This window comes from Pristiophorus japonicus, chromosome 4, assembly GCF_044704955.1.
Source record: "Pristiophorus japonicus isolate sPriJap1 chromosome 4, sPriJap1.hap1, whole genome shotgun sequence".
Lineage (NCBI taxonomy): Eukaryota > Metazoa > Chordata > Chondrichthyes > Pristiophoridae > Pristiophorus > Pristiophorus japonicus.
The window spans coordinates 176786045-176799556 of NC_091980.1; the positions used below are offsets into that span (position 1 = coordinate 176786045).

The 13512-nt window shown below is 42.5% G+C and overlaps 1 protein-coding gene across 1 annotated transcript in view; it reads right to left on the minus strand.

The window, feature by feature from the left end:
• bub1bb (BUB1 mitotic checkpoint serine/threonine kinase Bb) overlaps positions 1-13512 on the minus strand; it is a 79604-nt gene that overhangs the window by 39934 nt on the left and 26158 nt on the right. The window contains exons 8-12 of the mRNA XM_070878848.1: positions 12909-13015; positions 11197-11420; positions 8688-8806; positions 6972-7201; positions 3391-3443 (exon numbers count right to left, since the gene is read on the minus strand). Of these exons, the coding sequence (XP_070734949.1) occupies positions 3391-3443; positions 6972-7201; positions 8688-8806; positions 11197-11420; positions 12909-13015 (733 nt within the window). The remainder of the gene's footprint in view (positions 1-3390; positions 3444-6971; positions 7202-8687; positions 8807-11196; positions 11421-12908; positions 13016-13512) is intronic.

Below are 13512 nucleotides of genomic sequence, written 5' to 3' on the forward strand. Positions count from 1 at the left end.
CGGAATAAAGGCCCAAATGCCATTTGCCTTCCTAACTGCTTGCTGCACTTGCAGGTTTGCTTTCAGTGACTGGTGTACAAGGACACCCAGATCCCTTTGTACAACATTTTTCAAACTATCACCATTTAAATACTTTGTCTTTATGTTTTTCCTACCAAAGTGGGCAACTTCACATTTATCCACATTATACTGCATCTGCCATGTGTTTGCCCACTCACTCAACCTATCTAAATCGCCTTGCAGAATCTTTGCATCCTCCTCACAACTCACAATCCCACCTAGTTTTGTGTCATCAACAAACTTGGAAATATTACATTTGGTTCCCTCATCCAAATCATTTATATATTTTGTGAATAGCTGGGGCCCCAAGCACTGATCCCTGTGGTACCCCACTAGTCACTGCTCGCCATCCCAAAAAAGACTTGTTTATTCCTACTGTTTCCGGTCAGTTAATCAATTTTCAATCCATGCCAGTATATTACCCCCAATCCTGTGCTTTAATTTTGCACACTAACCTCTTATGTGGAACTTTATCAAAGACCTTCTGAAAATCCAAATACACTACATCCACTAGTTCTCCCTTATCTCATCATCATAGGCCGTCCCACGAAATGAAGGAAGACTTGCTTCCACTTCAAAAGTGAGTTCTCAGGTGACTGAACAGTCCAATTCAGGAATTACAGTCTCTGTCGCAGGTGGGCCAGACAGTCATTGGAGGAAAGGGTGGGTGGGGAGTACGCTTTGCCGCATGCTCCTTCCGCTGCCTGTGGTTGTTTTCTGCATGTACTCTGCAACGAGACTGGAAGTGCTCAGCGCCCTCCTGGATGCTCTTCCTCCATTTAGGGCAGTCTTTGGCCAGGGACTCAGGTGTTGGTGGGGATGTTGCATTTTATCAAGGAGGCTTTGAGGGTGTCCTTGAAACATTTCCTCTGCCCACCTGGGGCTCCCTTGCCACGTAGGAGTTCAGAGTAGAGCGCTTGCTTTGGGAGTCTTGTGTCCGGCACGCCGACAATGTGGCCCGCCCAATGGAGCTGGTCGAGTGTGGTCAGTGCTTCGATGGTGGATATGTTGGCCTGATCGAGAACACTGGCGTTGGTGAGTCTGTCCTCCCAGGAGATTTGCAGGATCTTGTGGAGACATCGTTGGTGGTATTTCTCCAGCGATTTGAGGTGTCTACGCTATATGGTCCATGTCTGAGCCATACAGGAGGGCAAGTATCACTACAGCCCTGTAGACCATAAGCCAGATTTGAGGGCCTGATCTTCGAACACTCTTCCTCAGGCGGCCGAAGGCTGTGCTGGCGCACCGGAGGCGGTGTTGGACTTCATCGTTGATGTCTGCACTTGCTGATAATAGGCTCCCGAGGTATGGGAAGTGGTCCACGTTGTTCAGGGCCGAGCCATGGATCTTGATGACTGGGAGGGCAGTGCTGTGTGGCGGGGTCAGGTTGGTGGAACACCTTTGTCGTACGGATGTTTAGAATAAGACCCATGCTTTCGTACACCTCGGTAAAGATGTTGACGATGACTTGGAATTCAGCCTCTGAATGTGTGCAGACGCAAGCGTCGTCCGCGTACTGTAGTTCGACGACTGAGGATGGTATGGTCTTGGATCTGGCCTGGAGGCAACGAAGGTTGAACAGGTTCCCACTGGTTCTATAGTTTAGTTCCACTCCAGTGGGAGCTTGTTGAGTATGAGGTGGAGCATTGCAGCAAGGTAGATCGAGAAGAGGGTTGGTGCGATGACACACCCCTACTTGACCCTAGTTCGGACTTTGATTGGGTCTGTGGTGGATCCATTCGTCAGGATCACGGCTTGCATACCATCGTGGAGCAGGCGGAGGATAGCGACAAACTTTTGGGGGCAGCCGAAACAGAGGAGGATGCTCCATAGTCCCTCGCGGTTAACAGTGTCAAAGGCCTTTGTATGGTCAAAGGCGGCCATGTTCAAGGGTTAGTGCTGTCCCCTACATTTCTCTTGCAGTTGTCGCACCGTAAAGATCATGCACTGTGACTCCAGGAGGAGCTCCTCAGCCACAGGGAGAAGACGGTTGAGGAGGATTCTAGCAATGACTTTTCCAGTGGCTGACAATAGGGAAATTCCTCTGTAACTGCTGCAGTCAGACTTGTCCTCTTTTTAAAAAAAAATGGTCACGATTACTGCATCGCCGATTTCCTGGCATGCTCTCCTCCTTCCAGATGAGAGAGACGAGGTCCTTTACTCCGTTATCTATTCTATCAGTTACATCCTCAAAAAACTCCAGTAGGTTTGTCAAACACGATTTTCCTTTCATAAATCCATGTTGACTTTGTCTATATCCGTTCATATTATCCAAGTGTCCCGTTATCACATCCTTTATAATAGACTACCATTTTCCCTACTACGGATGTTAGGCTAACCAGTCTGTAGTTACCAGTTTTCTCTCTTCCTGCCTTTTTTTAAATAGTGGGGTTACATTTGCTACCCTCCAATCTGCAGGAACTGTTCCATAATCTATCGAATTTTGGAAGATGACAACCAATGCATGCACTATTTCCATGGCTACCTCTTTTAGTACGCTAGAATGCAGATTAATCAGGCCCTGGGGATTTATCGGCTTTCAGTCCTATTAGTTTCTCCAGCAATATTTTCTTACTAATAATCATTTCCTTTAATTCCTCTTACACACTAGACCCTTGGTTCTCCAGCATTTCTGGGACGTTATTTGTGTCCTCTTCTGTGAAGACAGAACCAAAGTATTTATTTAATTGTTCTGCCATTTCCTTGTTCCCCATTATAAATTCTTCCATTTCTGACTGTAAAGGACCTACATTTGTCTTTACTAATCTTTTTCTTTTTACGTACTAGTAAAATCTTTTGCAGTCGGTTTTTATGTTCCTTGCAAGTTTACTCATACTCAATTCACGCATACGCATTTGTTCCTTAAATGTTAGCCATTGCCTATCCACCGTTATGCCTTTTAATGAATCTTCCCAATCTATCATAGCCAATTCATTCCCCATACCTTCGTAGTTTACTTTGTTTAGATTTAGGACCCTAGTTTCGGATTGTACTACTTCATTTTCCATCTTAATAAAGAATTCAATCAGGTTATGGTCACTCTTCCCTAAAAGGACCCCGCACAACAAGACTGTTAATTAATCCCTTCTCATTGCACAATTAGTTTAGTGCTGTGGGGCAATTTTATGTATCCATAACCACAAAGAACTGAACTGAGACTGTAAAATTAATTTCACATTAGAATCCTTACAGCTAGTAGGTGAAGACAACTTATTCCATTGGACAGAGCTAGATTCAAATCCCAGTCCCAGAGCCAACAGCGCCCAACCCAATGCACCATTCAATTGTAAACATTAAGTAGCGTTGGACAGAACAATGCAGTACTGTTACCTGTGCAATGTGACAGATTCATATTTTTCAGTCTCGTTGCAGTTTGATTCAATCTGAAAAACAGAGGAGTGGGTCAACAATTAAATTCTAATTTTATAAACACGAGAATAAAAATCAGTACCATCCCTAAAGTATCAGTAGGTGAAGGCACTGATCAATGCAGCACTAAGCTGGGGGTGTGGGGGTGGTTGGGAAAGGGGCAGACAGAGTTAGCCACATTGCCACTATCACTATCCAATAGTTTGTTGTTGAACCTGTAGACATTTCTCTCAACTGTGCCCGCAAACCTTCATTTGTCAAGACTTGAAGAATGGCCACTTGGCAAGGATAACTTTTACAAGCAAGCAGTAAACAGCAGATAGATTTTTTTTTTTTTAATAAGGGGGGGGGGGGGGAAAGAGGGGGTTCTGGGGGAGGAAAGAGAAAAAAAGAGGAAAGAGATAAAGTTAAGGAAATCACTTTTAAAAAAAAAAGTTAAAGCTTTGCAACAGTTTTGATTTTAAACAGGTGACACTAGTAGCAAGAGTGAAGACAGTTACATAGAATTTACAGCACAGAAAATAGCCATTTGGCCCAACAGATCAATGCTGGGGTTTATGCTCCACATAAGCCTCCTCCCACCGTACCAAATCTCTGATGTACTTATGTAGCATCCCGTAGATAAGTTGAGGAGTGAACTTTATACCGAGACTTATTTGCAAAGTGAGGTAATGCCATTTAAGTTTGAATATTCAGGTTTAATTTCCCCAACATTCCTACTGTACTTGTAAATGTGTGTGTTTTGGTGAAGGAGCAGCAGTAGAAAAATGATCCAAAACCCTTCAGAAGAGTCGTAATCAAAAAAATGGATGTCAACCCAACAAGCTATTAGGTGGTGACCAAATGCTTGGTCAAAGAGATGGCGGAGGGAAGAAAGGAGATACACAATAAAGCTGGAGTTTGAGGAACAGTGGTGGGGAGGGTGTTGAAGAACTGCAGATATTGAGAAGGGCGTAGCCATAAAGGGATTGAAACACGATGAATTGTAAATTTGAGACTTTGGAAGACTGGAAGCCAATATAGGAGGGGAGATGCTAGTTTTATCCAGTGAGCCAAGAACTGGCACTGGCACAGGGTTTTAGGTGTGTAGATTGTATACTTTTAAAGTAGGGTTGAAAAATGAAGTGTTCTTGCGAAGCATTGTGGGGGAAGTTATTGCCCATAATGTGCAAGACTGCTACTTTTTGAGCAGCTAGTTACTCAAGGAGGTATAAACTTAATTGTTTAATTGCCTAGTTTCCTCCACTGACTCCCATAGTTAGGACAGCAAATGAAGTACTATACACAAGATTTCTGGCCATCAGCTCAATTAATTGCTCACTGACTCAGGTAGTAGATGGGAAGCTAGTGATGGAAATGGGTATACGAATGATACAGCTTTAGAAACTAGTTCTAGACCTACAGATACAACATTTAAGGAAATTATGGAGGATAATGCATGCATTTGAAACAGACTTTAAGCAAAGATAAGTAACCTACCATCATTGATAAGTGCAGGGCTGTGCAGAAGCAATGAATTAAGGTGGTTACATGTTTACCTAAAGCTAAGGATATTATTAAAGAATCATCATAGGCGGTCCCTCGAAACAAGGATGACTTGCTTCCACGCCAAAAATAGGACGAGTTCACTGGTGTTTCAATGAAGGACCTGAACTACATCCTGAAGGGTGAAAGATGCCTGTGCGTGATTTAAAAAAAAAAACGTGGGGTGGCCGTTGCACACCAGCCACCACACGAGCTTGACAGAGCTAGGTCTTGGTCCAGTGGCAAGGATTACCCAAGACAACTGGAGACCAGCTCTGCTGCACGAATCTACTGCACGCGCATATCGCAGTGTGGGCTGGCCAGTGCTGCCCCTAATCACGTCTCTGCAGTCTCTCACCGCTCCTGCTGTATCTGCCCACGCTCCAATCACCGATCTGGATCTTGATGATGTCTCCCTTCACAGCCGTCACCCTCCTGCGCCAACTCGCGCTGTACCTTGAAGTGGTATGCCTTCACACTGCCCATGGCCACCACCACTCCTTTTATGGCCCCAACCTGCCGCTGATGTTCCCTCGCTGGTCGGGGCCTCCATGCTGCCCATGTCCACCGCTCCTTTTATGGCCCCGACCTGCCGCTGTCATATGGGGTCCCATTTCTATCACTAGCTTCCCATCTACTACCGGAGTCAGTGAGCAATTAATTGAGCTGATGGTCAGAAATCTTCATATGTACAGTACTTCATTTGCTATCCCAACTATAGGAATCAGTGGAGGAAAAAGCAACTTAATATAGCTAATTAAACAATTTTAAAAAAAAGTATGGGGTTTCTTTTAGAGGGAAGTATAAGGGAACTGATGTGGGTACCAATGATACGCCAGCTGCTTTCATACAATGAGACACCTGTGCTGATGTACAGCTCATGTAGCCAACTGCAACCCACAGCTAAAGTAGAGGTTTGCTTAGGTTGGCAGCTGGGAAGTAGTCTCTAAAGGTTCACATGCACGGAGGTCACTTTAAGGAAAGCAAATAGGGTTCTTGGAGGCATTGCTAGAAATAAACTTGATCCAAGATCAATAACTCATTAGGTAACTGCTACCAATACATTTGTGTTGCCCACATATACAAATATTTCACGTTTGTATATGTTCTTGAGCAAAGGCTTTAATTCACCAAAAGAAAAAGCAATGCTGTTTCAGCAGCTTAAAATGTCCACTGTACTCTTGCTTATCTGAAGGGTGACAGATTAGGAAAAGGAGAGGTGCAACGAGACCTGGGTGTCATGGTACATCAGTCATTGAAGGTTGGCATGCAGGTACAGCAGGCAGTTAAGAAAGCAAATGGCATGTTGGCCTTCACAGCGAGGGGATTTGAGTACAGGGGCAGGGAGGTGTTGCTACAGTTGTACAGGGCCTTGGTGAGGCCACACCTGGAGTATTGTGTACAGTTTTGGTCTCCTAACTTGAGGAAGGACATTCTTGCTATTGAGGGAGTACAGCAAAGATTCACCAGACTGATTCCCGGGATGGTGGGACTGACCTATCAAGAAAGGCTGGATCAACTGGGCTTGTATTCACTGGAGTTCAGAAGAATGAGGGGACCTCATAGAAACATTTAAAATTCTGATGGGTTTAGACAGGTTAGATGCAGGAAGAATGTTCCCAATGTTGGGGAAGTCCAGAACCAGGGGTCACAGTCTAAGGATAAGGGGTAAGCCATTTAGGACCGAGATGAGGAGAAACTTCTTCACCCAGAGTGGTGAACCTGTGGAATTCTCTACCACAGAAAGTAGTTGAGGCCAATTCACTAAATATATTCAAAAGGGAGTTAGATGAAGTCCTTACTACTAGGGGGATCAAGGGGTATGGCGAAAAAGCAGGAAGAGGGTACTGAAGTTGCATGTTCAGCCATGAACTCATTGAATGGCGGTGCAGGCTAGAAGGGCTGAATGGCCTACTCCTGCACCTATTTTCTATGTTTTTATGTTTCATCTTGTTGCTGGCTTCCTGCTACATGCTGCAAGAAAAGAGCAAGAACTCAAAATGCAACAAAGTACTTACCCATCTCTGCAAGGATCTTCAGTTTTCATTTCTGATTCTGTGCCAAATTCCCTGGCAGTCGTCCCTGAATACGTCATGGCATTATCAACTGCCTCGTTTGGAAAGTTAGGATGAAGACTTGCAGAGTAGGACATTTCAGACAAAACATTTTTGTCTGTGTGGATGGAGTGGGTTCCTGTCGCCAACACAAATGTGTTTCTCGGAGTCTGGGTTTGAAGATCTGATTCATACTTTAATAAAAGTGAATGTACTTATTAAAAGACGACATATCCTAAGGGCAGACAATTACACAATATCAAAAGCAGCCACTTATTCTATGCACAAAGAAATGAGAGAGAGAAAGTTAGACAGCACAATGTCCAGCTGACAGAAGTGGTTCTCATCTGGAAACATTGAAGCTACATCTCCATTCATATTAAACCATGAAGTAGTTTCATTCATATGCAAATGCAACTGTTCTAGGTGAAAGGACAAACTCTTATTGCAAGTGACTAAATGTCACTGCAGCCATGGGTGAGAATTTCCAATCTTGCCACATTTACAACCCATTGCATGGAGCAGTGCTTTGGAAGGCAAGGGAGCATAAACTGGAAGCATTAGAGGAGGATCAGCATGCCTCTGAACTGGTTTGTGGGAGGCATGTGACACCTATCTTGGAACTGGATCAGGCACATGCCTCCAAACTGTTGGGGTGGTTGGACCAATTAGTTTGGCTCACCATGCCAATTAATTTTTTCTTTTACGATCAAAAGGAAAATATTTTTAAAGGGACTATGGTTACATTTTTAAACCCAGAATCTGCAAAAGATTTAAAATGTCTAGGGAAGTCCATGCCTAGAAATTCACAAGATTAAGGGGGTGGGGGAAGGGGGGCCTTTGGAAGAAGTGTGTAAAATTCAAATGTGCACTGGCCACAGTACCGAGTGGAAGGATTCCATGACAAATAAGGCAAGACCAGAGTCCATAACTTCTATTTAAGTTTTGAAAACAAAACTAATAGATTTCCTGCTCCTACCGAAAGAATAAAGACAAATAATTCCCAATAAAATTGAACAGGTTTCTTCTTAGATAAATGAAACTACAGTGCCAATGTTCATTGTGCATTCTAGACACAGTGAAATGCACAATGCTGTCAAAAAATAAACCTTTGGGGGGGTAATATGACTCCAGATGAGCTCCCTCCAACCAAGAGAATCTTATATCCCACTTCAGGACATGGACACGCACAAATAAAGGGATACATTGTTTAACTAGAATTAAGTCATATGCCTGTGTCCCACAGCATTTTTCTTTGATTATTCATTCCATATGTTATAGGCTTATAGTCAGGGCCATTTGAGTTGCTAGATTTTTTGATACTGTTGTGTTACTTTTCTAGGCCAACATTTATGCATCTCACTGTCATTTGTGGGAGGTTGCTGCAGCAGTATAGTTGCCACATCAGCCTACATAATTGCCACTACACTTCAAAAAGTCATTGCAAAGTGCTGAAACCTAACTTGACAAGGTGGCATTTAAATACAAACATGACCCAAAGATGCAATGCTTTCTGCCAGTCCATGTATTACATAAATGGGATAGGAGTATTGGATGAAAGTTAGGTCAATCTTTAAATTGGACATACTTAGGCAATCTTGTTAATTTTCTACATTTTCCATAGTAGGAATCTCAAGAAAAAAATCAAGTAGTGTCACTACAACTAAACAGTACACTAACCTGTTGTGCTTCTAGTTGGCTGTGTTCTTTGTGCTTATTAATTCTCATTTCTGCCATGTGGATTAATTGCTCGATCTCCTCCTTTTCCTGCTTTAACTTCAACAACTTCTGATCCTGTTCTATACACATGCAAGATAGTCATAACTGTCCTCTTGCCAGCGCTAAGGTTTTGTAACAACTTTGAGGTCACACCACTAATAATGTTAAAACGTGAGACCAGGTTAGTACAACATCCCATCACAGATGTATGCGCAAATCCAGCATATCCCAAAAGGGAAAAAAATCATCTATGTGGGACCCAATGTAAAAGGAGTTGGGTGCCCACTTCCAATTGCGTGCTGCGGCTCAACAGAAAATTGCCACTATGCTGCCTTACTCAGATGCTGCACAATGGCTGGTGTAGGAAATCAGAAGTCATGTTGGTAATTGGCTGGTTGGGGGTGTGGGGGAGGGAGGGAAGCATAGGAGGATCATCCTTCTGGGGTTGAGGTATACCATTGGGACAGATTGTAGTTTTGCCTTGCTTTAAGCAAGTTACACCTAAAAACACTTATTGGTCACCAAAAAGTTAAGTGAAGATGGTCTTACCAGTTAAATTACTCAACAAAAATCTTTCATTAACAAAGGGACCCAGTCAGCAAAATAAAAATGGTGGGAGATAGTGACAGATGGGGCAGCAACATCATTTTTAGTAAATATTTTTTTTTAAATAAAAGTGTTGAAAAGGAAAAGTGAATAGAACAGACTTGAAGAATGCTATATTATATGATATAACTATTCTCGACATCCAGCTGGCAAATTATATTCGCCACTATTTTGTCCCCATGGTGATAGAACTGAAGTTAAAATGGCCAGGCTGAGGAACAACAATGTCCAAGGGTGAAATCCTTTCGTAAATGGATTACATTGAGTTACATTATGTTCTGTAGAGATTTGAACATAGATAAGCATGGATACAAAAGCAAAATACTGCAGATTCTGGAATTAAAAACAGAAAATGCTGGAAATCTCAGCGAGTCAGGCAGCATCTGTGGAGAGAAAGCAGAGTTAACGTTTCAGGTCGATGACCCTTTTAGAACTGGAGGGTGTTCGGAAAGAGCACATTCTTAAGCACTGAAAGGGTGGAGGGAAGAACAAAAGGAAAGGTCTGTGATAGGGTGGAAGACAGGAGAGATTAGACACACAAAAGGGATGATGGGCCAAATTGAAATGACAATGCCAGGAGTTAGAAAAACATTGGTCGAGATAGGGTGTGAATGGCAGGATAATGATCAGCTGCCATTAGAGACAAGGAGAGAAAAAAACAAGAAACCGGCTCAGGGAGGGGGGGGGGGGGGGGGGGGGGGGGGCGTAGAGAAAGGGAGCCAAAGATTGGCAGCGGTTACGCTCTGAAATTGTTGAACTCAATGTCGAGTCCAGAAGGCTGTAAAGTGCCTAATCAAAAGATGAGATACTGTTCCTCGAGATTGCGTTGAGCTTCGTTGGAACAGTGCAGGAGAGCGAGGACGGAGAGGTCAGAGTGGGAATGGAGTGGAGAATTAAAGTGACAGACGACCGGAAGCTCAAGGTCACACTTGTGGACTCTGCAAAAGCCAATCTACACTTGGTCTCCCCAATGTAGATAAGCATGAGCCTGGAATGGTCAAACACTATAAAGATGGATTGATTTTCCAGTGTACTCTACATGTGCTTATCCAAATGTTTCCCTGCAGTATACAAAACAAAGATTGGACAAATGTTACCAAACAATAAAAGGACATGCTCATGGAAAGCACCGTCTCCACTTATTGAAATAGTATCTGATGATTAGATCAAATGCCCTACTGCAAACATGGTTCCCTGCTCCATATGATCAAATGATGATTCTACTCAGTGACATATTCTAACCCCAAGATCAGAAGGCAGATCATCATCTCCCTCTACTAAGAAAATAATTGCATTCACAGGATATTTATGGTTTCACAACTTTGCAGCAAGTTAATTCTTGTTTAGGTTAACATCCACATGTTCAACAATTCATTATCAATGTTGAAGTATAAGGTTTCCATTTACCTCCTGGTATCAACCATAGCTCAGTGGTAGCACTCTTGCCCAAGTCAACAGGTAGTGGGTTGAAGCCCCACTCTAGCATTGAGCACAAAATGTAGGCCAATTCTTCAGTGCAGTACTGAGGGAGTGCTGCACTGTCAGAGGTACTGCCTTTCAGATGAAACGTTAAACACATGCCCTCAGCAAAAGCTCTCGTGGCACTAGTTTTCACCAATATTTATTCCTCAACCAAAATATTATTTTATCATTGATCTTATTGCTGTTTTGGGAGACCTTGCTGTGCACAAATTGGCTGTAGTGTTTTCCTATAATAGAACAATGACCAAACTTTAAAAAGTACTTTATTAGCTGTAAAGCGCTTTGGGAAGTCCAAAGGTCAAGAAAGCCACTATATTAAAGCAAGTTCTTTCTTTCAAGTGTTCAGAAAATTGACAATTAAGACCGTACAAAACATCAATACCTTTGATACTAGCTTTATATTTCTTTTTGAATGCCTCCGCTCGGAGTTCCTCAAAAGAAAACTCGCCCAGTCCAGCGTAGATCTTGTCTTTTGAATACATGGACACTTCCTTCTTTTCTTCTTTGCAGTTTTGTACCTGCACCCTGGCCAATGGATTCACCTCTTCCCTGGGTTTACGAGTACTCAACACTGGGGTGAACAAGGGCTCAATCTTACGAGGTGTCCTGTAAATAGACCAATGCAAATATTAGCCCTAAATTTGGATTACAACCCAGTGAGGGAATGCCATGATTTTTAAAATAACTGTCTCTAGGATGTTCCTTTTAACACCATGTTCTTGTTTACACATGCTCTTTAGTATACAATACAAGCAGATATTTCTATAACCCACAGTAGCACATGAATTCCATGCCATCTGATTAAATCTAAACCAGCCAAGTAGTTGGAATCCAGTTGTCAGGCAGTATTTTGTATCCAAGAGGGAACGGTTACATAGCCCAGTGAAGTTAAAATCAAAATAGAACACTCACGAAAATGGGAAAGATTATCATCAAATTGTTAACTCCTGGAGTAGCATGATGGAGAATGCTTGTGGCTTGATACATCGGTCAAGTACAAGATGATCAGTCAGCTCGTAAGAAAGGCTTGCGGTTCGAGAGATTTAAAAAAGGTGACAGCATCGTCCTCAAGTGGTCCAGCGAATAATCTTCACTGCCCAGTTTAATGCTACATTACACAAAGCAGAACGTCCATGGTTTGAATCTCAAGTTATTGCTGACTTGGCCGATTTCCACACAGGACAGCAGATGGGGTGCGCTACAATTTGCTGCTCTATCTTTAGGCTAGAGAAGCAAGAATAGGCCAGCCAGGGTTCCCAGTTCTGATCCCTATTCAGTAATCAGCTGGAAAGTGTGCCTTTGTGAGCAAGAAAAGAACGGGCAGTGTTCTTGGTGGTCATATAACCTTGCCAACACTCGCTATCAAGGATCACAGATGGAAAATGGGGCACCTGGGCAAAGTACAAGAGAAACACTGCAGAATTAACACCAAACAAACTCCTATCCTATAAATTCCAACAGTCAGAGGCTTGCTCTTTACAAGCAATACATTTTTTTTTTTTTAAATCCAGTCACTTGAAAAAAGGAATATCATAGCTGCTTAAGATTGGACCCAGTAGCAAACAGTTCTGGCACTCCACTTAAGAGTAGATCATCATGGTTCAGAATTAAACAGTTTATTCTTTTGTGCAGATGAAGATTTGACCTAACATTCTGCTGTACTTGCACTCAAAGCAACAGGGTGAAAAGCAATTCAAGATTGGAAAAATATTGAAGGTTTTAAAAAAAATTCTGTTTGTGGCCAATGTCTTTTAAAATCGAATTTCCAATTAAGAAAACAGTGGTTGACCTTTACCCAAACATTTCTTAAATAAAATAAATTTGAAGTAACGAGCTGAAAAGGGAAATAAATGATCAGGAAATGGTCAGGATCTTGCAATTTTCGCCCCCCAGTTGAAGATGGCGTGCTCCTAGATCAAGACAGTATAGCCAGCTACAGAGTCCAATTACCTATGCTCTGCCTCAAAAGAGCATCCCCCTCCCTATACCGACAGTGCTATGTTTCTTATCGAAGCCATACTTATGGAGGTGTGTGTAAACCATGTCACAAGAGGAATACCAATCTTAAGCGGCGTTCACTAGTTTTAAACATACGTAGTCTCTACATGAGCAGATTCTTCCTCGTAAAGCTTAAAGTCAGGTTTGCTGGCCGGCAAGGCTGCAGAAAAGGGAACTGTATGTACGTTGGAACGCCGAGGTATCTGGTAGAAGGGAAGGAACAAAACAGAACTTGATAAACTGAATATTTCAGTAAACTGAGTAACATTGCACAAGATGGTTTCGGAGTGACAAGTGCTTTATAATAGTATTGCGACTTTTTTTTATAGCAAATAGCATTGTTGACAAATAGCTCTAATAATTCATGGGAGGAAAGAGGACAGATCACAGTGAAACAGGTCCTCATAGGAGAAAAGTTCAACAGACTCACTCCTGATAGGAAGACAATAGTCTCAATAGGATTGACTCCATACATTTCCAACACTAGAGTTTATTACCCAAACAGAAAGATCATACATCAACCATGATACACCCTAGCCTCACAATGTACATCGCTGAGATATCTGAATAAGATATTGTTTATACCTTCGGAGTAAGCGGATACTTTTCTGGTCATATTTAAAGCTTCCAAGATAACAAAAGGTGGAATACATCTATTGGAGCGGAGTACTAGAAAAGGGCAAGGCCGAGAACAGAGCTG